At 42.1% G+C, this 26,804-nt stretch overlaps 2 protein-coding genes across 3 annotated transcripts in view; one reads left to right on the top strand and one right to left on the bottom strand.

Moving 5' to 3' along the window:
* Nucleotides 1–5,623, bottom strand: part of TXNRD1 (thioredoxin reductase 1) — a 51,102-nt gene extending 45,479 nt beyond the window's left edge. Inside the window, exon 1 of the mRNA XM_082042926.1 lies at nt 5,586–5,623. The gene's annotated coding sequence lies outside the window, so the exon portion shown is untranslated. The remainder of the gene's footprint in view (nt 1–5,585) is intronic.
* An 84-nt stretch (nt 5,624–5,707) lies between these two features.
* On the top strand, nt 5,708–25,055 carry NFYB (nuclear transcription factor Y subunit beta). 2 transcript variants are annotated; one of them, XM_082042928.1, is made up of 7 exons: nt 5,708–5,860; nt 15,013–15,106; nt 15,596–15,726; nt 17,519–17,716; nt 19,721–19,805; nt 24,324–24,403; nt 24,615–25,055. In XM_082042928.1, the coding sequence occupies exons 2-7, from the start codon at nt 15,013–15,015 to the stop codon at nt 24,645–24,647; spliced, it is 621 nt and encodes a 206-aa protein (XP_081899054.1). In that variant the 5' UTR covers nt 5,708–5,860; the 3' UTR covers nt 24,648–25,055. The 2 variants fall into 2 exon arrangements, with proteins under 2 accessions (XP_081899054.1, XP_081899055.1); XM_082042929.1 differs by having other exon boundaries at nt 5,762–5,888.
* Nucleotides 25,056–26,804: the final 1,749 nt, after the last annotated feature.

Here is a 26,804-nt window from a genome sequence, read left to right on the forward strand (position 1 = left end):
ATTTCTATATATTCCTTCTACATATAAACTGGGAGGAAGGCTATCTTAGTAAATGAAGAGCCTACAGTGCCATGTTCTTATGAAGTACAGAAGTCTTGGTGCTGAATGCAAAACCACCTAAATATTAGTATTATTAAAGCTGACACAGTCCTTGCATTTTCAGAATATTAATGTAATTGAAATACCAGTAGTCATTTTTGCAAGCTTAGATTCATCTTACCTTACATCAGCCACATAAAAGTTTGGCCTCTCGTATAAGCTCTTGATCTAAGTTCCTTCTGGAGTCAACAGACAGACATGCCCAGATGGTAACTCATCCTTCCAGACAGGCACTTCTGAAGAGTGAGTTTATCCCTGGCCCCCAGTTTGGACAAATTCAAGTGAGAAGAATTCCAGCTTTCATGTTTAAGTTGACAGAAGAAATCTATGTCTCTGCCTACACTGCAAATGTGACAGTGTCTCTCAGTGACAGTTAAGATGCAAAGTTAAGAGTCAAGGCAGTTAAGAGGCACAGTTAGGATCCACCCAGTGCAACAGATTCTAAGAGAACAATTTTCTTGTAGTGTTGCTGCTGACACAGTGGTAATGTGCACAGCCTTTGAATCAGTGCAGTTTGGAATCCTATACAATCACCTCTACAGGAAAAAAACTATGAATACTGACAAGTGCCACAGCGTCTGGAAACCTCTGATACTTCCAGGAAAGTCTTGAACTCCTCCAGTCACACCAAGCAAAACCAAGCGATCAAATCTATCACCATTGTGCAACCTCATGGACAAAATGTGAGAACACAGGCTTTATGAAATTAAGTTTTCATGATGCAGATGAAAACTTAGTTCTGTAGTCCTCCAGCACCTCTACCCCATAACTCTAGTACATGAGTACTGAAAGTCTTTGTAATCCGAACAGAATGGGGCAACAGTCCACATTTCCTCACTTCCCATCTTCATCTGACCTGCCTACTGTGCTCCCTCTGCAGTATCCAAAAGAGCTGTAATGGAGCCCAGCTTCCCAACCCATGGGAGATGTAGGGTTTCACCGCATGGCCATTAAGCAGCTGCTTGTCCTCTTGCACAGCAGAATTAAATAAAGTATCTTTCACCACACTTATGCTACTGAGAAATTTCAGTCCCACACGTAGCTGAAAATAGGAGAAAACTTAAAACACATAACCACAGAATGCAGTTCATAACAAATAAACCCACGTGAATGACACTTGCAAATCTGTAATAAATTAGGTACAAAAAAATTAAGTCAAAATTTTATTAGAGCTAGTTGGGTTTTTTTAATTTTATACTTTATATTACTTGTCATAAGGTTTGAAAAAGCTAAATTATTTCATCCTTTTCTATTTGAAATCAGCATTGACTTCTTTTTCCCCTGTGTTTTGAAAAGAGCCAAAACCAATTCAAATGTTTTTATCTAGGGCTGTAATGGCACAATCGCAAAGGAAGACTCCTGACATACTGCATCTCAAAACTGTGGCACTGCTGTTGAAAACAAAGCAGAGTAGGTATTGTTATAGTTTCACCTCCAACTGTTGCTGTGTTATTCAAGGACAAGTAAGAGGCTTTTGCCAAGATCTCTTCTAATCCTGCAAATGGTTCTGTCTGGACCATCATCTTGCACGTGTACTTTGAAGTTCTTTGTGGAATGTTTATACTTGATGTTTTAGACATGTTTTAACATATAAATTACTTGATTACAAGTCAGTTCTGCTCCAAATATATTTCAAAGGGATTGCTGCTAGCCACATTTAACCCCACCTGGCTGACATTAACTAGCACATCTAAATGTCAAGCGGTATCTTTGGATCTACTTCATGACTACCTGTTCAACTTGTGAAAACAATAAGTTGATTTTTCTTTTTTCTAAAAGAACAAGACTTTTGCATTCACACACTGCCTATCTGTCTTAGCTCCCCCAGTAACTTTTGAAATGTTGGACAATTTCAATCAAATTTACTTGGTGGAATACGTCTTGTTAAAGAAAGGCAGTTGAGCAGTGGTGAGGAAAAGGCTAAAAAATTAATTCAGCTCTGTAATAAGATGCCACACAGGAGCTCAGTCTCAAGAAGTCTTCAGGAAATGGCATAACTCTCCTGTTCTCTTAGTATCTAAGCAATTCACAGTTCAGCTCAAAGTAGGAAAGTAATATTGCTACTGATTCAGCAGATGGGGAACTGAGGCACAATATGACTAAAATTCAGACTTTCAAAGGTATTTATGCACCTTTCAACTGAAACCTGATGGCCTGGATTTACGGTAATTTGCCCAAGGTCATACAAGAAGTGCGCAGTAGACCTGGGAATTTAATCCGAGCTTCCACCTTGCTCTTCCACCATACTTCCCAAATAAGATATAGTAATTCCAGAATCACACTCTGCCTAGCCCTCTCTTTGGCTGGATACCAGTCTGCTGTGAATAAACACATCCTTTGGTCCTTATGGTGCGGATGTCAAAGCTGGCTACTGTTATAGCTCTGCCTCTCAGGTGTACTGTCACCAGACAGACCTTATACATTACTCCCTTTCAGAGCTGTGGGACCACACAGCATGAAGGTCACCTGAACACCTAGTTCCTTCCAAGAGTAGGAGAAATTTTACCGTTAAAGGGGCAATACTATCTAAAAGCAAGGTACACTTAGGTAGCTAAAGAATTTTCCAACACAAGCAATAGCTGCTGATACCTGGAAATGTCAAAAATGTCCTGAACTTCAATTAATTGCATCTGATCTCATCCTACTGTGACTTGGCTAATTACCTGTAGGTAATTTCTTCTTGATTTCCACGTTCAGTCTGTCTTCACATAGCACTGCCTGGCTCTGTGGCAGCTTCCAAGTATTTTTTAATTAGGATTGTCTAATATAAGCAACAATGCTCTAATCTACCAAAAAAAAAAAAAAAGAGATAACAAGCATTAGAAAGATCACTGTTAAGAACAAAAATAAATTCCTGAAGCACCGTGGAGTTCATAGTTTGACAACACACCTATTTCCAGTCTGTTACACTCAGAATTTCACAGTAATGAGAACTCTGGAGAATGTTAGATGAACCCCACACTACCAACGAGTGCTTTTTCTACAAAAAATGTAATTTCTTATTTCAAACACATACTTGTCTAAATGACAGAGTCCAGACCACAAGTAAGGCACATTTTGGAGGAGGCTGATATACCTCTTCTGATTTAAAGAAGCATAGTTGCTCACCTTCGACAGCTTTCTTAGCTAACATCTACTAAGTAGAACAGAAGATATCTGAAGATTTTTATTTCCTTACTGAAAATTTCAGACACAAAATGACAACCTCACCAAGTAGATCACAACCTCACTAAACTCTCTTACATCTTACTTCATTTAACTCCACCTGCTCCTGAACATTCTTTCCCTCTTTTTGTATACACAGAATTTGAGCTGATCTAAAAGGAGAGGCAGATTTGGTACAGAATATGAAGAACACTGCAGAAATTATATGCAAACCTGGAGAATATAAAATCTAAATGACATGATGGGAAAATTGAGACTGTAACTGTTCAGCAGCTAGATGACAGAGCAACAAGCATCATACTAGATGATTTCTCAAGGTTCACACAAGGCACCACAGAGGGGAGATGCATATCAGACATGTTGAAATACACCTTTTCAGGATATATGGCATGAATAGAACACAAGGTGCTGCAAATATATGGAGCTTGAGAATGTAATTAGCACAGATAAAATAATAAAACAATTAAAGACTGCATGATAAATGTGTGACAGAAATTGTTACTAATGGAGGAAAACAAGTTAAAATGTATGTAAAGGGGAATGCTGGCTTGGATTCACTGTCTTCAGCTGGCTGACAAGTTTAACTACTGAGTGCTGTTCTGTCACCAGTAAGAGTGGACACGTGTTGCCACCATGCTATCCTAAAGATAAGCATTGAGAAAAAAATGGTGGTTACCTAATTTTTCCATCAATACAACACTGATATATGCCAGCAAAAACACACCAGGAGAAAAAAATTAATACTTTTGTTTTGAGCTTGAAAGCAATGCAGTAGAAAGACTTCAGGGCCATGCTTTCAAGGAAAGATTCAAAATATGGACAAGGGCATTGTCTGCTCTGTGCCCTGAAGCACCTGCACACTGGTCACTATTCATCTTTCTACTCATTCGTGAAATTCTGGGCTGAGATGAGAGAATCCATCCGAAGATCTTAAAACTGTACAGCAAGATGAATAGTGTATTGTCATGGTATTGTATTTAGTGAACACAAGCTATAAAACAGATAAAGGACAAAATGCATTCCCACAAGGTCCCCAAGTTGGTGAATGTTCTTGCACTACTTCACCTCTTCTGGGCATCTTAAAAAAAAAAAAAAAAAAATTACTGCTCACAGTACCCAGAAGGCAGAATCAAGCTGCATATAGCATCTGCAGTAAAAACCTGAGGCCATGCAAAACTTGTCTTATTTGATGTCTCAGTTTAAACTCAAAACAGACCAAATATATGGACATTTTGAGTGAATCTGAAACTTTGTATCAAAACACATGAAAGTAATGTTGTTATGTGAAACCAAGTGGAAATGTGTAAGGTTTATTGAGTTTTGCTCTGTTTAAATCCAATGCCAGAAGTAAGCTAGGAGAGGAATGTGCTATATTTATCAGGTATTAACCAGAAGAATGCTAGCAGAGGCCGTTGTGAAACATGAGTTTCATACCAGTTTACGTAAAAGACTTAAGACCCTCAAGTAATGAAGAGTTATTGTAGGTTATTAAGAACTGCACAAACCAAAATTATTCTTGTTACCTCCATTGTGGAGACTACACATGCATGTGTGTTCATGGCAGGTGTTTGGAATGTCTTTGGCTGCCTTCACTGAGAAGAAAAAACTTTCTCCCTATTCTAGAGGATTGGTGGATTATGAAGTGTTTCATATAAATGTTTCATAAGAGAGGTTTATAAATCTCAGTGGAAAAGTCAGTCCAGCTATCATCTTCACCCAGCAGCCCATATTTCTTCAGAACAAAGACCAATCGTGGAAGGAAAACATGCTTTTCAGGCCCTGTATCGCCAGCTGGGAACGATCCTTGAGGTTTGTAGTGAGATTTTATTTCTGTAGAGGGAACAGGCAACACAGAACCACAGATCCTCTCACAGAAGGTTTTGTTCCACCAGATGGCTGGTTGGGACCCAGGTCCCATAGGCCACCCTCCTCCTTTGTGGACTGCTTTTCTCAGTCTTTGTGAGCCCCAGGAGTCACTGGGGGACATAACGTCTTTTAACCGTCTTACCCAGGTGCAGGACAGCCCTGCAGAGAGCTGAGGGACCTCTCGACCCTCTGTGAACACGGTGCCCGCCCCACTGACAGCAGCTGAGGTGATCGGGAGAAAGAGGACGTGTCCAAGGCCAGCGGGGCACACCCGGGAAGGCCGCTCTGTCCTCCCTCCCCCCGGCTTTCCTTTACCACAGCCGCGGCGACGGGCTGCGCCTGGTCAGCGACCCCGCTACACAACCACCACCAGCCCTGCACCCCGGGGCGGGGAGAGCCCTTTTGCCGGGGACAGGCAAAGGAGCCTGGAGACGCACCCCGACAGGCGGTTTTACCTCAGCTCAGCTGCGGGGCCCCGCTTGCCCCTCCGCGCGGCCCCGAACCGGGCGCCTCCGGCCGCGTAAAAGGAGGCGGGGAGGGCAGGGCCGGGCCGGCGGGAGGGAGCGCGCTGAGGGGAAGAGCCGGCGCGCGTGGCGGGGAGGCGGCGCGGAGGGAGGGCAGCCCGGCTGCGGGAAGCGGGGCTCCGCGCTGGGACTGGTTCCTTCGCAGCCATTTTCTGTCCAACCAAACAGCCGATTTGCGGAGGGAGCCAACCAGGGCCGCACTGGAGGTTTGTGCCTGGCTCCGGCCAATGATTGGTAACCGGTTCCACTGCAGGCTCGAATGAAATGTCCGTCTCCCTCCCCGGGCCCCGGCGCTGCCGCCGCGCCGCCGCCGCGGGGACCAGGAAGTGTGGGGCGGCAGCCCCGGGCCCCGTTTACCGGCCGCTCGTCTCTTTGTGCGACCGGAGGCGCGGGGGCCGCGCGGCCTGGGGAGTGGAGCGCGGGGGGAGGCGGCAGCATGGCGGGCAGGGAGGCAGCGGCGGGGGCTTGGCAGGGGTGGCGGGGCGGCTGCCCCCGCCGATGTCCCCCGCTGTCCGCGGGTCCGGGCACCAGGAGGTCCTTTCCCCCCATCCCGCGTCCCGGCTCCATTTTGTGGCCTAGGCCGGGGGGGGGCGGGCGGGAGGAGGCGGGGACGGGAGCGCGGTTGCCCCGGGGCCGTGTCCGCCGCGGGCCGGACTGCGGCTGCCGGTGCGTGGGCGGGCGGGCGGGGAGCGTGGCCCCCACACAGCCCGCTGGGGCAGCTGCGGGGCGCACTGCCTTCCGCCGGGCCGGCATGCCGGCCTCTGCGACCCCGCGGCGGTGACTTCCCTCCAGGCTGGCCGGCCGCGCTGGCGCTCGGGCAGCTCCAGGGCCGCTGTTCCCGGCGGCGGCATGGCCAGGGGGAGGGCGGCTTTGTGGCAGCCGCGCCTCGCCGTGCGCGGGCGGAGGGGGCTCCGCGCCCTTCGGGTTTTGCCCGGCCAGCGCCGCTGCCCGCGGAGCCCCCTCCCTTAGCCGTGGGAGCCGGGGCCCCGCCGCGGTTCTGGCGGGTCAGCACCACGCCCACGGCTCCTCGCCGGGCCGGGAGCCGCGCAGCGGGGGGAGAGCGGCCCGGCCTCACGGTCCCCGCCGTTGTTGTGGAGACTGAAATTTCCTTGAAGGTCTGGCGGTGGTTTGTAGGGATAAGCAGTGTAAGGCGAGGCCCCGGGATGCGGTGAGACACCCGAGTGACCGTGCAGCCCGCCCGGTCCGGGCACGGCGCTTTGTGGAGCCGATGAGAGGCCGCCGGTCTGCGGGAGCGCTCCGGCAAAAGCCCCCGGGCAGCGGGCAGGTACCGGCGTGGGGCCTCCCCTGCCCGCGGGTGCGGGAACCCGCCGCGTTCGCTCGGAAACCGCAGCACAGGCGATTAACAATAAAGTTGCTAAATAACTGGGGATGCCTCGTCTTGTTCGATTTGCAAGCAAGGAATTGAGATGTGTGTCGAACAGATGCGAGCTAGGCGTGAAGACGACTTTGAGGCTATTGGTGTAAGGATAAAGGTTTCCCCCTCCTGCCCCTGTGCTGGCTGCTGTTGCATCATCGAATGGCATGAAATCAGGAAGCGAGATCGATTGAGCAGCATCAACAGCTTATCCCGTAGCACATATGGCAGGTAGGAGAAAGATTTGGACTCTGCTGTTCTCAGTGGCTACACAACTCTTGGATGCTTGGCAAGTGTTCTTGGGCACACCTGTGCATACCAACCACTGCTCCATCCCAGAATTATGTAGTTGGTGATCCTGAAGAGTATTGTGTAGGTTGTTCACAGCAAATCATATTAGAAAATTAAAAAATGTGTTCTAGTAATGTTTCTGCAGCTATTAAGATCCATTGGTTAAAGAAACTTCTTGGGTCTTGGTGCAATACTGCAGTGATAGAAAATCAGTCAGCTTCTAGCTTTACCAATTTCTTTGAGGCTTAACTGAAAAGATTTTGTTCTGCTTAGAACTGGCTTGGAAAAGCTACCTGGTGTGCTTGAATTGCTTTTGGGAGGGCATAATAATTGGTAACAATGACCTGAATGTGCCTAGGGAGCAAAGCATGTAGAAATCTGGATTTCAGCAGTTGAATGGGCTCTCATATGTAGTAGCCTTTGCCTGTCTTGCTAATAGATGGAAGTTATTGTCAATTAAGAATAATTGCAGCTTTCTCGAAAGAAGCTCAGGCAAAATAGTAGCGAAAAGCAAAATGGAAGGAGTGTTTTGGTCATAATTCACAGTGTGGCTTCAATTGGCTTGCAGGAATGGAGAAATGGGTTTATGCATAATCATTAGCATAGTGTTCTGAAACAATAAGATTAGTGATTACTATTTCTTTCTTTCCTTATGTAGCCTATGGCTTGACAGTTATTAAGGGAGGATCCATCTCTAATTCTCTGAAAGACCCAAGATGGTTTAATCTGAATCATTATTTATGAGGTCTTTGAGTAGCTTGTGTACTGCATTGGGTAGGTGATTATATATGGTCTTGGCCGCTAGCATTTACAGCTATTAAATTATATTTGAAAGAAGTCAAGAATACTGAATTTAACTGTTTAGATGCCAATATTTGACAATTACAGCAGTTGAAAGTTTAATAGATCACCTCTTATTTGTGGCAATAATTACATGAAGGGAGGCAGTGTACAGAACTTGAGTGAAAAAGATTGTTCAAGATACTGTGAAGATGTGAAATGTGAAATAGTATGAAACTTTCAAAGTTGCATCTTGTTTTGTCAACATTTAAGAGAGACTTGCAGGGTTCTTCCTTTAGTGCTCTCAAATGCAAATCTCTAATGATTTCACCTTTAACATTTTGCTTAGGGAGAAACTTGACTTCAGTACTGAGTTTTGCAATAGTACTTTAGAGAAACATGGTATTTGAAAATCGATGTTTTGGTGGCAGGATGCTTGTAGAAAGTGCAAAACATCTCTGTATATACACTCACTAAACATATTAATAACATTGGTAGAATGAAAGGAAGTGTCAGCAAATCTGATAATTTTGACTGAAGCTATTAGTCTGGTCTGAGCTAGCTTTCTAAAACTCATACTTGCCCCGTTGCTTGAGAGGAATAAACTTTCTTGGCACGCTTGGTGTACTACCACAATGAAGGAAGAATATAACCAACACAGAGATGTTATCAAACTAAAAAAAAAAGCTGGATTTATGGATTGCTGCTTTAATAAACAGATAAGCTTAGTTTTTCAGAAAAAAAAATCTAGCAAAACATAAAAAACCTTAATAGGGAAAGGTAATATGGGGCTTTTAATCAGTGTTGCAGGAGGAAGGAGGTGCTGGGGCAGCCTGTTCAGCCCTGCTGCCCTCTTCCAGCTTCTGCAAAAGCAACAAAACTGCCTCTGACCTGCCATTTATCTTGTGATGGTTCTTTTTTGGTTTTTGTTTGTGTTTTTTTTTGTTTGGGGTTTTTGTTTGGTTGTTTTTTGTCTGTATGTGTGTTTTGTTGGTTTTGTTTTTTCCCCCCTCCAGCTTCTCTCTTTTACTGCCAAAAAACGAGGATGCATGGAGACTCAAGTTTCTCCTGCTTGCTCTGTATCACTGATCCACCTCTATTTGATGTAAAAATGTATGTGTTGTTAGTCCATCTATATACATCGCAGCCACCCGTGCATACAAGCAGTTAGCCAGCCTGGTAAGGAGCCGCCACATGCTCTGGCACAGCCAGATCCATGTGGAGGGGACTGGTGGCCAGTGACATAAGGGCTTGTAAAATGCACCATAGAGCTGATAATAGTGGTACTTGGAGTGGGAGGGTGTAAAGGCCCTGTTTGGATGTCATGCAAAGGTTTCCTCTCTGTGGTCCAGGGGAAGGAGGTTGGTACAGCTGACATGCAAACGAGCCTTAGTGATGCTGTCAGGTCTTCTCAACATCAGTCTGCTTCTCCTAATGTTATTCTGCTGTGGGGGGAAACACTGAATGTGAGAGATCAGAGGAGCCTGAGATGGTGAAGCATCTGTCTCTCTTCTAGTCATGTGCTAAGGGGTTTTAGCTTTACGTTTTTGTGGATCTGATGGAACAATGTCCTTTGTATGTGTTTACCAGTCAATGTTTCTTGCTGCAGGAGACACTGCTTTGCTGCCAGGTGAGAATTCAGTGGGAAATCAGGTTCTCCAGAAGTCACTGAAAAATAAAAGGAAATAAAAATTGCATTTTAAATTAAAAAATATTTCTGTGTTTCTGTGTAGGAGCACCAAGTGAGGGTGCAGAAAGCTCAAATAAAACTTTGTTGTCTCTGTTGTTACATATTGCTTTACAGCTTCACACCTCTTGTGATAAGATGTGGTACAAAAATAATTTGCAATGGCTGAAGTGATTGCTACGTACAGCTTTAGTGACCGTTTCTGTGCTGCTTCAGTGGCAGGGGCAACTGTGTGGAAAGTTTACCAAGTGTCTCAGTTCATTCCATATCTTTTTCTGCTGTCCCTCTTGTAGGGGTAGCAGTTTAGAGAGACACAGGGTGGAAAGCACATAAAGTGCTTTAATCACAAGAGGCCTTGGGTTTCTCTCAAGAGACCAGTTTTGCACATCATTGACAGATAACTTCCCCATTATGAAGACAAAATCTTGTTTGATTCTAGTTTTTTCCTTTTACACTGATCTGTTTCAGACCCTCTCCTCAGTGCCAACAGGTCTGGGCTTGCATTCTTCTTAGTATTATCATTTAGCTGAACCACCAATACTGCTTTCTTAAGGGAGCTCTCAATATTAAGCAGGATGCAAGATTTACTTTGAGATACTGAGGTTTTATTAATTCAGTATAGCTGTGATCTAGGAATATTCTGAGTTTTGGGCAGCTGACAGAAGTGTTTTTGTTTTTTTTTTTTTTTAAGCATCCTCCAGCAAATTTTCTACCAGATGTCAGAGTAAAACTGTATGTTCATTCACTTGCATCTAATCGCCCTGTTAACTTTGCCCTTACATATGAAATGTTTCTCTATTAACACATATCCTAGGTTGATTTCCCCGGATCCATTAATTTGTATATTCCTAGTAATATTATTTTTCATTAGCGATAAAAAAACAACAGAAAACCACAATCATAACACTTTGTGCTGCTGCTCTGTATTCAGATGCATTTTGCAGTGTATCACTGAATACTTGGGTTGAGTGGTACTTACTTGGTTTCTCTCCCTTGTTGATAAAAATCAGATTGATGACACGGTTACTTTAGGGACTGACATGTTGTCACTTCCGATAGCCTTAGCTTTTAGTCTTGGTTCAGTCAAAACGTGTGTGCATGGAGGAGCTTTAGTGTTTTCTTACTGCTAAAGGCTAAGGGTAATGTACAACATGCAATAAGTGCTTCTTGCAGATGTGTTTTAGCTGCACTGGGCTGCTGCCTTTTTAGAGTAAATTTAGGGACACTGACAGTTTAGTGTGGTTTTGGTTTTTGTTAATTTTTGTTTGTTTAAAATGGGGGATTAATGAGTGTATTGAGAGCAATGTTTTCTCATTTTCTGAGTGTTCTATTGTGTTATATGTGCTGAGATGACAATCAGATATGTAGTGACTGACTTAAGTTTTGAACATCTGGAATTAAAACCGTTACACTTGCATGTGTGACTGTGTTCATCATGAGATGACTGGAATAGCAGTGGCCACATTTTTCAGCAGGGTCTTGTTTGTGTCCATCAGGCTCAAAGAAATCCTAGTAGAGTGACTAAATGGTATGTTAATGACAGTTGCTGAATTCAGATGTCTAGATGTAGATTGGAATTAAATTACAACATTAAATCTGACTGAAATTCTTCCATCAAACTTATTTGGGTAGAAGCAGTGAGCAGAGAAGCTGCTTCTTTCCCCCGAGGGCCCAGCCAAGCAGTGGAAGAGGCTCCCAGGCTGGCCGGGCAGGTTCCATCCACAGAGGTCTTCGAGATGTGGCTGTATAAAGCCCTGAGCAACCTGCTCTGAGCTCAAAGCTGACCCTGCTTTGAGCAGGGGTTGGGCTAGAGACCTCCTCGAGGCTCTTTCCAACCAGAATTATCCTGGATTAGGACCAGGTTATGGTTAAGTGTTATGCAGAAGGGTGTTAGTGCTCTCCGTAATCCCTTGTCCCAAGGTTGTCCTGGCAGCTAAAAATCTTTCTTAAAGTAATACCCACAGAAGTAATTTCAGCTGATGTTAAGCTGTCAGTGCCTGTTTTCTTTATCTGTGATAGATCTGCTTTTTGCAACCCTTTTCCTGTCAGTTTTGCTAATCGCTATTTTAGATGTGTAATGTTGATAAGCTTCCACTCAAATTCTTACTGATTGTGAAGTAATACATACTGTAAGTAGATATGGAAGGGTGCACACAGAAAGGAATAAAAGCAAAGATAGTGCCTTGAGGATGCATTAGTCTAATAGAACAAAACCATCTGCAGATGCAGCAGAGTTTTAAGAGAGATTCAAGGAGGTCTTTTGAAGGTGAGCTGGGCTAATGAAAACAAGATGGTTTCTTAAATAATATTGGTGGGTCTTGGCAATAAAGATTCAGATGAGGCAGCCTGCAGGACAAGTGATCAGAAACCAGTGAATTACCACATCACTGCATAAATTTGAAGAATATGGCAATCTTGAAAGAAGGAAACATTTTAGAAGGTACATTTCATAGGAGACTGAAAAAGGAGAGGGGAAGAAACAAAGGCATTCAAAATAGTACTGGAGCTGAGTAAATGCTTAAAAGTTTGTGGAGACCCTAATTCTGAGTTAAATTATAGCAGGGATCAGAGAACCAAAACTGAGAAAAGACTGTGAGAAAATCCTAACTTAACTTTGAAGGTAGCTTTTGGGATTTACCAGACTGCAGAACGTTAATTGCTTCAAATTGCAGAAGGAAAACGGACACAACTCTCTTAATGATGGGTGATGTCAATTTCAGTGATCTTGACATGCAGGATTGTGATACCCTTGCATTGTCATTATAGCAAGCTGAGTAAGCAAACTGCAGACCCTTTGGAAAATTGAAAAGCAAAGTTAAGTCTCCCAACAAAGAGTCTGCAAAATGCAGACAAAGTGAATTTATGTGAAGGCTGGCACACAGAAGGCTAATGCTTAAAACACTGTTCTTCCTTTGGGCAGAGCTGCTGTGTAAGAAGCGAAACTGTTTTAGAAAAGCCCATCGAAAGGGACCAGAAGTGCTTTAAAAGAAGCGATGTGTGTAATATTCTGTAGAATGAAGAAAGAGGTGGATGAGGCATTTTGTTGTAGCCTTGCCTTGAACGTGAGCAGCACCCAGGTTACATGTGTACCTGTCTCCAAGCCTGTCACCGGGCGTTGCCTAAAAGTCTGAAAGCAAAACCCAGCCCTGTGGCCACAGGCAAAGCGCAGATTAGAGAGAGGTTAAATTGCTCATATTTCTGGGTAGATATAAAAATAGCGCAAGATTGCTTCTCCCTCCCTCCTCAGGCTCATGGTTCTGGAAAGAAGCGAGCTGCATGGTCTCACTGGCTGTGACCAGGGTACCCTTTGGGGCAGAGAGTTGTTTTCCAAAGACACCCAGGTACCAGCACAGCTGGTGTAGGTCAGCAATTGAATTGAGCTGGGTTCTTCCTCCCAGGGTGTGTGTGTGTATCCTGTAAGTAAGGCCGGCTGCTCCAGTTGGAAACAGCTGGGGTGGAAAGATGGGCAGTGTTGATCCAGGGAAGGACCTGCATGAAGTGTAGAATAAGAATGGAAGAGCTAATTTTGTAGTGAACAGGTAAATAAGCAAGTGCTAGTAGGGCTGTTTGTTTTTAAATGTAGCGAAGAAAATCCAGGGCAAATGTGAATCTGATGCTGTGCATCTAAACATGTTCAAAAATATCTTTGGATTTGTGCACCAGTGTTGAAAGAGTTAGTGTGTGCCGAGAACCCCTTTCTCCTTCCCTAATTTTTTTTTGCATTATTTCCGCTCTCCAAAAGAAGCATTATTAAAGCACGACTGCAAAAATAGAACTTTACCTGTGGCACCCCCCCCAAAAAAAAAAAAAAAAAAAAAAATTGAAAGTGTGGCAGCTAAATGTTCTGCAAAACTTTATTATGCTAATTTTCAAGACGTTTGCAACTGGAAAAAAAGTCCAGATTGTCCACAATTGTGAGACTTAAATTCAAACTTACATTTGGCACTGCTAAAATAGCCCCTTTGAAAGTGGACCTGTGGACTGCCATGATTCTATCTAAGCTTTCTACTGAGCACCTGATGATAGCATTTAATGAAATTAGTTATTCCTGTAAAAAGGCAAAACGTAATATGGTAGCAGGTGACATGGGCTGACACGTTTGCTGTTGCAAGAATGCACATGTATCTGCATGTTGTGTGCTGTGGCAGAAGGCAGCGATGTGTTGGGTTGCTGCTGACCTGTGGCAAGTCCCCACTGAAGAGGTGGGAACTTCCAAGGGACGCAGGAGGCGTCTTCACCTCTGTTACTTCTGCTGCACTGGGGATCACAACACATGGGACGTGGCTGCATGGCGGGATGGCAGACTGCTGAGGAGCAGCACTGTGAGACACCTTGTTCACAAAGTAGATTTTCTAGCAAACATTGAGACTTGCTGACAAATGGCTGCTGCTGGTCTCAGGAGTTCTGCCCCTGTCTGAAGAGGGGTGGCAGGAAGGGCAGACTTCTCCCAGACCCCTCCAGCTGAAATGGGCTTGGTGCATCCCAGGATGAAGGTCCCTAGATGGGGAGGGAACTGCTGACTCTCTCGGCTTCTCTCCTTCTCCTGGCAGTCAAATTACTTGCTGAACTGTGACCCAATCTCTAAAGGCTTGAGGAGGAGACTTCTTGTTGGCCACCACATAAGAAATGTTCTTAGAGGAACACCGAAGGATGCCCAGAGAAGTGAGGTGGAACAGAAGTGGGGAAAGCAAAGGAAAATGTTGACTTACGAGACATCTAGAACTGACTGATGCCTCAAGGAGGATGAGGATACAGAGCTGGTCCTGAGGTTTGGCTAGGAGAAGCTTGTTGCTGGGCTTGACAAAAGCTGTTTGGGTGGAGGGTAATAGCAAGTGAAGGATGTATTCTCTGTAGTAACTGTGGGTAAAGCGTTCAGTGGGCTGGTGTTGGGTTTTGAGGGTTATTCAGAGAAACAGATACCTTGACCTATTCTGGTCAGACTGTCACAGGAACAACACAAGGTGGTTATATATGTGCTGCATGAACCAAATGTTTCCGTGCCTCTGGTTGAATTTTTGCAGAAGCTTCACAGAAGAGTTTCACTATTTTTACTGTCAGTAAAGCTCAGTAACGAGAGAGAGTATACTGTTCTCAAATGGCAAAATATTTATGCTTTGTATAAATTAGCCTCATAGTTCTAAGCTGATTAAAGTGCTGGTTTTCAGCAAGAGCTGCACTTAGAGTATAACAAACATACCTGAAAGGTTTCGTTCTTCTGGTTGTAGATGGATGGTGATAACTCCACAACGGATGCTTCTCAGTTAGGAATTGCTGGAGATTACATTGGTGGCAGTCACTATGTGATACAGCCTCACGATGGTAAGAAATGTAACAGTAAATACTACTATTTGTGTGTATGTGTATATATATTTTTTTTTTCTTCCAGTTGTTTTATAGTTCTCTATCTTCTGCCAAGCTAAGAATTTGCAACTGTTTGTATCCATAATGCCTCACTGTATAAAGCATTTTTTCTGCAGTCTGAGTCTGGAGGTTGGATTTTTCAGTGTTAACACTGAGTCCTTTGGGGTGATGACAAAAAAAAAATCAATGTTCAAGGAAACAATTTTTGTTTTGACTTGATATTAAGAATGCTTGGTGTTCAGCAGCCACATACGTTTCTGTGCATAGTATGATAAAGATGATATCGAACACTCATACAGGTGGCCAGTGTTACATCTATTTTAAAAATTATTTCTACAATGTTGATACACTGTGCTTTCAAAAGTCTTCATCCTTCACTGTAAGATTTTAAACTGACTTAAATATTGCCTGCTGTCTATCAAATACAATTCTTTTTTATTTCATTAGACACAGAAGACAGCATGAATGATCATGAAGATACAAATGGCTCAAAGGAGAGTTTTAGAGAACAAGATATATATCTACCAATTGCAAATGTGGCAAGGATAATGAAAAATGCCATACCCCAAACAGGAAAGGTAATACCTTTGTCTGGTAAAGAAGGTGTGTTAATGAGTTTTATTCCTTCCTCTGAGTCAACCTGAGCTGGTGGAACAATATATTTTTCCAAATGATCCTGGTTTATCAGCAAAAAGCCTTAGAAAAGAAAAAACACGCACCCTGAGTTGGAGGTGATTGAGACCAAGTCCATTCCTCTTAGCTTTCTGAAAGCTTTTGGTAACTGCTGTAATTATAGTATCCAGAAGAGTGTTCTTCATAGGACTTTCAAGAGGTTTCTTTTTTGTAGATGTGTTCTCTGAGATTGTCATGATAGGTCAGACTTGGTGACAATCCCCTGTCAGTAAGAATATTTTCTATGCAGTTCTCTCGTAGGAAATTTAATCTGCTTTTATTGAGGTGCATAAAACTTGGAATAAGTGAAACTTTTTGTATGAAATAAAAATCCAGTCTTAATCCTGAAGTAACGAGAATGGTTAGTCTTCCATGTAGTCCACCATGTAGTGGATAAGGGCAAATGTTGAAAGACTTATTTTATTTCTTACTTCTAAAAATATACTTTTTAATCCATTCTGCTGAGCTGGTAATTGTAGAAGCATTTGACTGTTCTACCTGTTTATCTTAAATCTTTGCAGGGCTCCTATTACTTGTTGTTTCTTAATTGTATTCCAATACAGTTCCTGCCCCAGTAACATTGCTTCTAGCTAAAGCCATTTTTTTTTTCTTTTTTTGAGAACACTCTGAATAGAAGCAAGACATGATTTACTTGCATCTGCTTATACTTTCATAGTGTTCAGGGCTTTCTGGAGATCTGGGTGTTACATTTATATCTTTGCTGCGAAAATCTCTTCACTAGTCCATATTGTCATAAATTTTTAGTGATCAAGATGAGATATTTCTCAAGAATCTAGCATATGGGATGTCGAGCTATCTTGAAAAGTCAGGGAGGTTTTTGTGAAGAACTGCGATGGAAGCTGCTGGCTGATGAGTAGTTACGAAAATCTCACCCTATGTGTCTGAAAATACCAGAGGAACTAGTGAAGATTCTACATACAGTTACTGCTTCGTTAGTTTTTTAAAATATAAACAGGTTCTTCTCATGTGAAGAATAAGAATCTTAATTCTTATAATCTTTCAGTTGGCTCATGTCAGCTTTCCAAATAATCATGAGTAATGCTTGCTGTTATTTTAAGCCAGGTAAATTAATTTTGTCCAGCTGAAAACCATAATCAAATTTACTTGTTTCATTATTGCTAGGGGCATATGTTTCTTCATTTGAATTCCCGTTTGGAAAACTTATACCAAAATATTAAAGCATTAGAGAGGCTTGCTGCCAGACATATATTCTAGTCCCTGAATGTGGTCAGGAAAAAACTACTTGTCCTTGCCGAATTTGTGGGAATGTACTGCAGTGGGGTTGGAATTGCTGGGTCTGTTAAAAGGAAGATGGAAGTGGACTATGACATTGTAATAACAGGTTTAAAGAGAAGGCGTAGGTAAGAAAAGTAAGCAATTCTGAGATGTGTCTATACATAGAAGCTTGTGCAGAACATAGTTATGACTTAAGGAGATCCCGGCAGTTGGCTGCGCTGCCTGAAATAGTAAAACTTAGGTAAATATCACATCGCAGCTGTGCTTACATAGAGCAGTGATGACATCCAGTGGTTCCCTCACATACAAGTGTTGCCTGAATGGCATTATCATTAGGTTTTGGGATGTTTCCTTTATATTCAGTGTATTCTTTTGGGTTTGTTTTGTTTTTTAATCTTCTTTCATCTTGCTAATCATTTCACCACACCTTTTCCTTACTAGATTGCTAAGGATGCAAAGGAATGCGTGCAAGAGTGTGTAAGTGAATTCATCAGCTTTATAACGTCAGAAGCAAGTGAGAGGTGCCACCAAGAGAAAAGAAAGACCATCAATGGAGAGGATATTCTCTTTGCCATGTCTACCTTGGGGTTTGATAGCTATGTTGAACCTTTGAAGTTATACCTCCAAAAATTCAGAGAGGTTGGTATATACTTCAGTATTTCCTCATTTATTTAACCTGATTGTGTTTATCCTTAGCTCCCTGTCATTGTAACTGTATAATGGATAACTTACATAGCATCTCACAGCTATTGTCAGGAACTAATGTAATGTTTAAAAGCATTCCAGAGCATATAAAGAGAAAAAAGATTAAGTAAGCATTTTGGTTAGACTTGCTGATTCAAAGTAGTTAAAGCTTTCAACTGAATGAATTCTCTGATATATTGCTGGTAGTAAATCACTCTGTTCTTTAAGGGTGCCTATTAAGAATACTTAATTTGATCTTTGATCAATAAAACTGTACTAGACTGCATCTTCTGAGGAACTAGCCTAATGCCTGTTGTTTGTCTGGGCTCCAGATCTGCAAAAGAAAAAGATGTTTTTCTCATGTCAGAATAATGATTCACATGGAAGGCTATCTGCTGCTTTTTTTTTTTTAATGTCTTATAGACTGTCCCTCAGCTTGCTTTTGATACATAGTATGTATTGGGCATGTGATCTGAGCAGTTTAGTTTATTCCTTCTCTAGCAGAAAGTGACTTTTTTTTTTTTTCTTACTTTCAACAATTAAAACTTTTTGAAAAAGAAGTTGCTTCTGCTGGGGTTTTTTGTTCTGGTTCCCAGTTTCCCCACCTCCTGTCTGGAGACCAAAGAGAATTTTGCTTTCTTGCTTCTTTACCTTCATGTTCTTTTACCTCAGAATACCAGATAAAACCAAACAAATCAAAGGTTTTTTTATTAAGTGACCTCTCTTATAGTCCTGAATGAATAAGTTGTTCGGGGTTAAAATAATGCTGGGGAAAAAAAAAACTCAAAGCAATTTTTTTTTTCTTTAATATGGAACCTTCTGTTGGTATGGCTGCTTGGTTTTACTGGCATGAGCGAAGCAGGTATGTCTACATTGGCAGTGCTGTAGATAGACATGCTCTTCAGATTTTTGGTCTGTAAACCTACTTTTTTTAATTAATGGGTTTAGACTTGCTACTGACATTTAATTTGCTGATGGCACTTGAAGCTTCCCCTTCCCAGAAGGTCATTTGCTGTGATAACTGAGTAACAGGAGGTATAATGTTAAAGTTGAAGTATTACTGTGTGCTGTCATTTTCTAGCTCCGTGTAGCAGTTGCACATGCTGTGTAAGTGCTTTAATTAAAAATAAAAGTAGTGCTTAGCTAGTTTAAGTACTTCTGGAGGAGTCTGAAGTGGGTCTATGCTACTTTCACTCATTTTTGCAGATAGTGGAATTGGGTTTTAGTTGGATAGATGGATGGATTGGATGGTTTGGCTTATCAGTTTTAAACCTCCATTCCAGCTAGTTCTGTCTTCAGGGTACCATATATAGTGAAATATTTCTGCTTTGTAGCTTGGTATTTAGTCTACATCAAACAGTTGCAAAGGATACCTTTTATGCCTGTATTATTTTCTTAGATACTCTTATGTGAAAGCATAGAGCATCAAACTGCATACTTGTAAAACTGCATGCAGATGACTGGGAGCCTTGGCTTTCAGTGCTGATATGCTCTGGTTGTAGACTTTGTGGGAAAAGAAATCCAATATCTTGGTTTTAAATGTCAACTCTTAGTTGATGATGGCAATTGCATGTGGTTGGTAAGCAAACGTTGCACATTCTCGGTAGTTCTGAGATTCTGTGATTTCTTGTAAATGCTTCTAACTGCTCCTTCTAGATTACTGCAGATCTTTGACTTTCTGCAGAAGGCGAAAGCCTTTTAGGACTACACAATCCTAGTTTGCAGAGTTTTTGTTTCTGAAGAGTATGTCTAAGATAAAAAACACCCTTCATATATTCTTGTACTGTGCACGTTCTTAAATCTGTCAATAGAGTTTTACAAGTCTTGGATTTCAAACTCCAGCTGTTGACAGTGACTCTTCTGCAAGTTCCAAAGCTTGTCTAGAGCTCCTGGAGTCTTGAAACAATCTCAAGCCAACTATAATACTTCTTTAATTTTCCCCCCCCCCCCTCTCTCCAGGCAATGAAAGGAGAAAAGGGAATTGGGGGAACAGTTACAACTGCAGATGGTCTAAGTGGTGAGGAGCTCACAGAGGAAGCATTTAGTAAGTAAAACTTTTAAATTTATTATATTGATACTAAGGCTTTTATCTAAAAGCAGCACTTCCTTTAGATGTCAGAATTCTTACTGGATGAATATATTGTGGACTGGCCACATATTACACCTGTAATCCATTGAGATTTTAATTTGAGTTATCTGGAGGATAAACTCCTCACAGTCAGTAGAATTTATGGTCAGAGTGATGTTACACAGTCATAAATTGTGACGTTATAGAAATAGCTAATATCAACTGCAGAAGATTTTTAAATTAAGACATTAATGCCAGTATTTTTTCTCTGCGCTTAAACACAGATTGTAATGAAAGGTGCAAACTTTTTTTTTCTTTCTCCAGTAGCTGCTTATTTAAGCCACATTCATTCTACTTGCAAGACTGTTGGGAAAAAAAGTAAAATAAACTGTACTTGACGACTTGAGAAGCTCGTCTTTGAGAAATGAGCCAGAGAAGAACATCATCTTTGTATAATTCTAAAACATGTAGTATTTCTTAGATTCAAAAGAATGCACAGATTGGCAACTGAAAGGTATAGGGTGAGCGGCATCATATGCATTCACTGTAGTTTTTCTTCCTTATACTGTAAATTAAGGCCTGACACTTGGTGGGACATTGCGTTGGTTTTGTTTATGCTGGATTCTTGCACATAGTCTTCACCTTGGCTTTTAAGTGTTATGGGCTGATTACCTTGAAGCTGACACAGGAATTTGGAGGTGCAGCTCTAGTCAAATCTAGTGACGAGATTTATTTTTTCAGTAATCTGATAAATCTTCTATTGTTGCTCCCAGTATGATGACTTTGGCTATATAATCCAGTACAGGCTCTTCGGGCCTCTCCTAGCCTGGAAGATAAGCTCTTAAAACTAGCTGGAAATCTAAACTTAAATATGTAAACCTAGATATTGCAGGGGACTTATAGAAAGCTTTGGGTTTTTTTTAATATGACTATTTTCATTTTATAATTAAAGGTTAGGCAATGCAGATAGTAAACTCTTATCCATACTCGTATGTAATAGCTCTAGTTCAGAAGTAGTAAGACACTAGCACAACTATAGGCCCAACTTACTTATCTTGGTCATGTTCCTAGTAGTTTCTGATTGCAGCTGTTGGGAGTCTGTCCAGCTCGGAAGCTTGTCAAATCAATACATAGAAATTGTTCTAAAAGCTTTATTTTGTATATATTCTGTTTTGCACTTCAGGCATTTAAACTGCAGGTCAAGAGTTGGGGCAGAATATAGAGTTGGAAACTTAAGATTGTGTCTGTGTCCATTATCTTGTTTTGTACGGGCAACAAGGCAAATTCACAAAAAGCTTCTCCTCTGGATGCCCACGCTGTGCTTAGCCTGAGTATGATGCACACCAGAAAATGGAAACCAGAAAAACAGAATCCTCTGTCCCCTTCCCAAATTTTATATGGTCCCTGTTAAAAGGCAGAAGGCTGAAAATCTGTTGCTAGTCACTTGTTCAAATATCTCAGCCCTAAGAACCTCAGTGTGCTCTATGAAATAAGACTTAATTTGCTGTGATTTGGAAAGAACGGCTTTGGAAGTGCATATGAAGTCTTGGCAGGATGCAAAGGAGATGTTGCGGTAGCAGAGGAAGAAGAAAAAAAAATTATGTAAAATAACTGATCGTGTTGAGTGTTGCAGGTCTGTCTCTCCATAGGGGCAGTTAGAGATCTGTTCAGAACGCTGCTCGCGCTGCCGGTGCAGCAGGAACAGCCTGGCTACTGTGGCGTCACCCTCCCTTGCCAGGGCTGGGTCAGAGGTTTGGTGTTCAACTCTGCTGGATGTGGAACATGTACATCGAAGGGCAGTAAAATTTTGGACCAGCCAGAGCCACTTCTCACTGTGATCTTAATGCATCTCTTAACTTGCAACTTAAGTTTTTGAAAATTAGTACAACAAAGGTAGAGGAAAATGAAAAAAAGGAAGAAAAAAACCAAACCAAACAAAACCCAAATACAACCAACCAAAAAACCACCAAAAACCCAATTAACCCCACCCCCGCCAAACTCCCTCATGTCAGCTTTCAAATGGAAGCTGTTAGGATTATACTGTCTTTCCAGAATTTTTTTTTTATGAGTTATATGTCTTATTTATACGTAGTAACAGCTGTACTTCAGAAAGAAGAAAGCCCCATTCTTTGTATTCTAGCTGAGAATGTTATGTTACAGTGACTTAACTTACAACTTACAAGTTTCACAGAATCACAGAATGTTAGGGGTTGGAAGGGACCTCAAAAGATCATCTAGTCCAATCCCCCTGCCAGAGCAGGAACACCTAGATGAGGTTACACAGGAAGGTGTCCAGGCAGGTCTTGAATGTCTCCAGAGTAGGAGACTCCACAACCTCCCCGGGCAGCCTGTTCCAGTGCTCTGTCACCCTTACTGAGAAGAAGTTTCTTCTCAAATTTAAGTGGAACCTTTTCTGTTCCAGTTTGTACCCGTTACCCCCTTGTCCTATCATTGGTTGTCACCGAGAAGAGCCTGGCTCCATCCTCATGACACTCACCCTTTATATATCTGTAAACATTAATGAGGTTGCCCCTTAGTCTCCTCCACGCTAAAGAGACCCAGCTCCCTCAGCCTTTCCTCATAAGGGAGATGCTCCACTCCCTTAATCATCTTTGTTGCCCTGCTCTGGACTCTCTCCAGCAGTTCCCTGTCCTTCTTGAACTGAGGGGCCCAGAATTGGACACAGTATTCCAGATGTGGTCTCACCAGGGCAGAGTAGAGGGGAAGGAGAACCTCTCTCAACCTATTAACCACCCCGCTTCTAATACACCCCAGGATGTCATTGGCCTTTCTGGCCACAAGGGCACAGTGCTGGCTCATGGTCATCCTGTTGTCCACCAGGACCCCCAGGTCCCTTTCCCCTACACTGCTCTCTAATAGGTCATTTCCCAACCTATACTGGAACTTGGAGTTGTTCCTGCCCAGATGCAAGACTAGACTTTCCCTTGTTATATTTCATTAAATTTTTCCCTGTCCAACTCTCCAGCCTGTGCAGGTCTTGCTGGATGGCAGCACAGCCTTCTGGCATATCAGCCACTCCTCCCAGCTTTGTGTCATCAGCAAACTTGCTGATAGTACACTCAATACCCTCATTCAAATCATTGATGAATATATTGAATAATGCAGGCCCCGGTACTGACCCCTGAGGCACTCCACTAGATACAGGCTTTCAACTGGACTCCGCCCCATTGACCATGACTCTCTGGCTTCTTCCCTTCAGCCAGTTTGCAATCCACCTCACTACCCGATCATCCAGACCGCACTCCCTCAATTTAGCTGTAAGGATGCTGTGGGAGACTGTGTCAAATGCCTTACTCAAGTCAAGGTAGACCCCGTCCACTGCTCTGCCATCATCCATCCATCTTGTTATGTCCTCATAAAAGTCAATGACGTTGGTCAAGCACAACTTCCCTTTGGTGAAGCCATGTTGACTGCCCCTAATGACCCTTTTATCCCTAATATGCCTTGAGATGGCACCAAGGATAAGTTGTTCCATCACTTTCCCAGGGATGGAGGTGAGGCTGACCGGTCTATAGTTACCCGGGTCCTCCTTCTTGCCCTTTTTGAAGCCTGGAGTAACATTTGCTTTCCTCCAGTCCTCAGGCACCTCTCCCGTTTCCCAAGACTTGGCAAAGATGATGGAGAGCGGTCCAGCAATGACCTCAGCCAGCTCAGTTTTGCTGCTTTGTTTCCAAGTAGCAGTTGTAATACACCTACTCTGAATGTCACAGAGTTCAACGTACATGTTATTGTAAAGGTTTATCTTAGAGCATCACTCCCTGTGTTTTCTCTCTAAATCTCAGAAGTTCTTTTTACTCTGTTCATTGGCCTCTTCTCTCCTCTATGAAATCTGGAGCGCCTGTGCCTACCCCGATGGACGTGCTGAAGTCAACCAGTGTCATGTCAGGCTCTTGCAGTGGCTTTTTTTTTTTTTTGGTCATTGCTTGTCTCTTTTCATCTCCGGTGTCTTCCTTGGGGCTTCCATGTTATGGAGTCCCTGATGGATCCTGTTTTATAAAGAAATGTAATGATTTTATTGAGTTCCTCATGCATGTGTATGCTCAAGTGCTAACCTCATGTCTAAACCAAACTGAATTTTCTGGGTTTCTTGGGATTTTGAATGCTGGACATTGTGTTTTCAATAGTCAGGATGGCAAATGCCATTTGCCAGTGTACAGCTCTGTATATTCTGCTTCAATAGGTAGATTGGCAGGACAAGGTGCAGTCTTACTTTTAGGTTATCTCATGCAAAATTAAGTTGAATCTTGCTTCTTAAGTGTTGTTTCTTAATGGGAATAAGCTTGTTTACTTGTAACACTCAGTGACAAGTGTGTCAGTACGTGGTGTAGGACAATAGCTGTCAGGAGAGGAATGGCTCCACAGTCCTAGAGTGGACCACAATTAAAGGTTATTTAATGGTGACAGACACATCAAACCAGGCTCTGAGTGTCCTGCAGTTCCTCTCTAACTTTCTTAAAATGCTCGCTCTTTCAGCTAACCAGTTGCCAGCAGGCTTAATAACTACAGACGGCCAACAGCAGAATGTTATGGTCTACACAACATCATATCAACAGGTACTGGATCCTGTCCCCTCTTCTCCCTTCTGCTACTAAAATTCAAACGCTAATTCAGCTGCCGTGTTCTGAAAGACGAGCATGGATTTTGTTTAGTCCTTTGGTGGTGGCTGTCGTGACATTCCAACACCATGGCAACGCAAGGCTGGTAGCTGCGATGCTGGTTCAGAAAAGGTGCGTTTGAATGTAAGCTTGTGTTTTCTTTCTCTAGATCTCCGGTGTTCAACAAATTCAGTTCTCATGATTTGAAGAAAACTTTGGATCTGGGAACATGAGACAGAAAAGCTGCGCAACTCTAACGAAGAGGCAGTTTTAATGACTGGTGAAGAGATTTATCTCTTTGTATATTAAATAGCTGTAATGTAGCTACCTGAAGCTTGACTAATTGAGGTGTTGAGTTCTGACTCAAATCTTTTTCATGATGATTTTAAAAAAAAATTGGATTTTAAAGGTATTAAAGTATTTTTGTTTTGTACAAGAGTTTGTTGCTCTGTATAACTCCTGTATGCATTGTATATTGCAATTTATTACTGTCAGAGATTTGTAGACAGTTTCTTATTTTCATATTGAATCACGTTACTTTTGTAATTCAGGTAAACAGCTGGGTTAATTCATGTTTACCCTTTGAATAAAATTGCAAGGGTAAAGTTCATTTTTGAATGCAAGTTGCCTTTATTATAAAGATTGAGTTGGTCTCGGTTATGTAACTTGTCTTGCATGACAACCTCAACTAACTTTACATGTCAGTATATTTATTGAAATTTTGAAAGGGACCTTTTCCTCATGAAGATAGCAGCTCAGAAGGATATTGCTACAACTGTTTTTTAATGTAACTTCAAAAATTAAAAGTTAATCAAAACCAGCCAGTGCTCTACTACATTTAGAGACTTGGAGCTTATCAACAGTGTTGATGAAAACTCTGACTGTGTGCAACACAGGTCTTCTTAATTTAATTTTTTTTTTTCAGTTGCATTAACTCTCCTTAGACTTACTTTGATATATTTAAAGTAGACTTTGTGCTACTGAAGTAACCCTTCCTTTTTATGTATGGTTTATTAGAATCCAAACCTTAGAAATTCAATGGGAGGGAGGGGGGGAATTTTATAGTCCTTGTGGTAAAACATTTCATTTTAACTTTTTACTGAAATGTTTTAAGGTTTCTCGTGAGACTGTGGGAACTCAACTGTGTTAGCGACTTTCTGTGCACAGGCTGCGTGTGTGTGTGCGAGTGACTGAAACTTGAACGAGTGACACAAATCTGAAATGGAAGACAGACTTTTAGTTTGCTGTCTCTTCCTGGTTTTGCAATAAACTCTACCTGGATAATGTAGTTGTGTATAGTTAGTGAGCTGTTCTTAGCAACGTTGCTGTTTCTTTAAAAATTGGGTGGATAATTTTGTTAGATGGGGTGTCTTAGCCTGTTAGGATAGGGAAGGTGGTTTTAGTAATATATCTTATTCAGAATGAATATTGGGACCCTTGATATTTTTACTGTTTGCAGTCGACTGAAATGTAATATAATTATCTTTCCAGATACCTGTCATTAATTTCAGCAAACCACACCTTGAACCTGTTGCCATATAATTTTTTGCTGGTTTTGTCTCTCTTTTTGTTTTTTTGTTTTTTTTTGTTTTTTTTAAAGTAACAGTTTAATATCTGGAAAATAGTTTAAACTAAGACATCCTGGAAGCCTGAAATAGCCAGTTCTTCGCTAAACAGAAATTTTTGGTATGTGCAGATTTGAACAGTGTTCTTTACAAATCAGCATCGTGCTGGCAGAGCCTCTGGAGGCAATCCAGTGTATTTTGTGGCAATTTGGGCGGACGTTCTGGGTTTTGTGGCAGTCTGTCAATCTTCAGCAGCTATGACTGAACAAATGGAGTTCTTCATTAAATGGACAAATGAATAACACAATCCCTACACGAGCCCCTTCTGTTTGTATTCCGTTTATTTCAGCCCTTCATTCCCTGTTCTTGATGTTTCTAAATTTGCAGTGGAAAAAGCTGTGATCACAGCTAAGGAGAAGCTGGGAGAGATTTGGCAGTTGGATGTGCAGAAAGGGGGCTGAGGTCGTCCCTCATATTCTCTTGAAACCAGTTACATTTTTCAGCCTGCTGTCTACTCCTGTGAGTTCAGGTTTAAGTGTTTTGAGTTTATGGTTTACACACCATCATGTGTGGCAAGGAGCTGACATTGCACTGGTTTTCTTTTTTTATTTTCCCCTCCAGCCCCCTGAGGTCCAGAGACAAAACTGCAACCAACTTGCTCATTTGCTTCCTGAAAATACAGGTGTAGAACCAGCAGTACAACACTTGGTTTGATGTCTCTCTGAAACTATTCACCTAATAAAATTTGCAGGGTACTGTAGTGCTGGTAGAACAAATGTGGTCTGAGAAAATAG

This window comes from Streptopelia decaocto (assembly GCF_964273445.1).
Source record: "Streptopelia decaocto genome assembly, chromosome: 1".
NCBI classification, from domain to species: Eukaryota; Metazoa; Chordata; class Aves; order Columbiformes; family Columbidae; genus Streptopelia; species Streptopelia decaocto.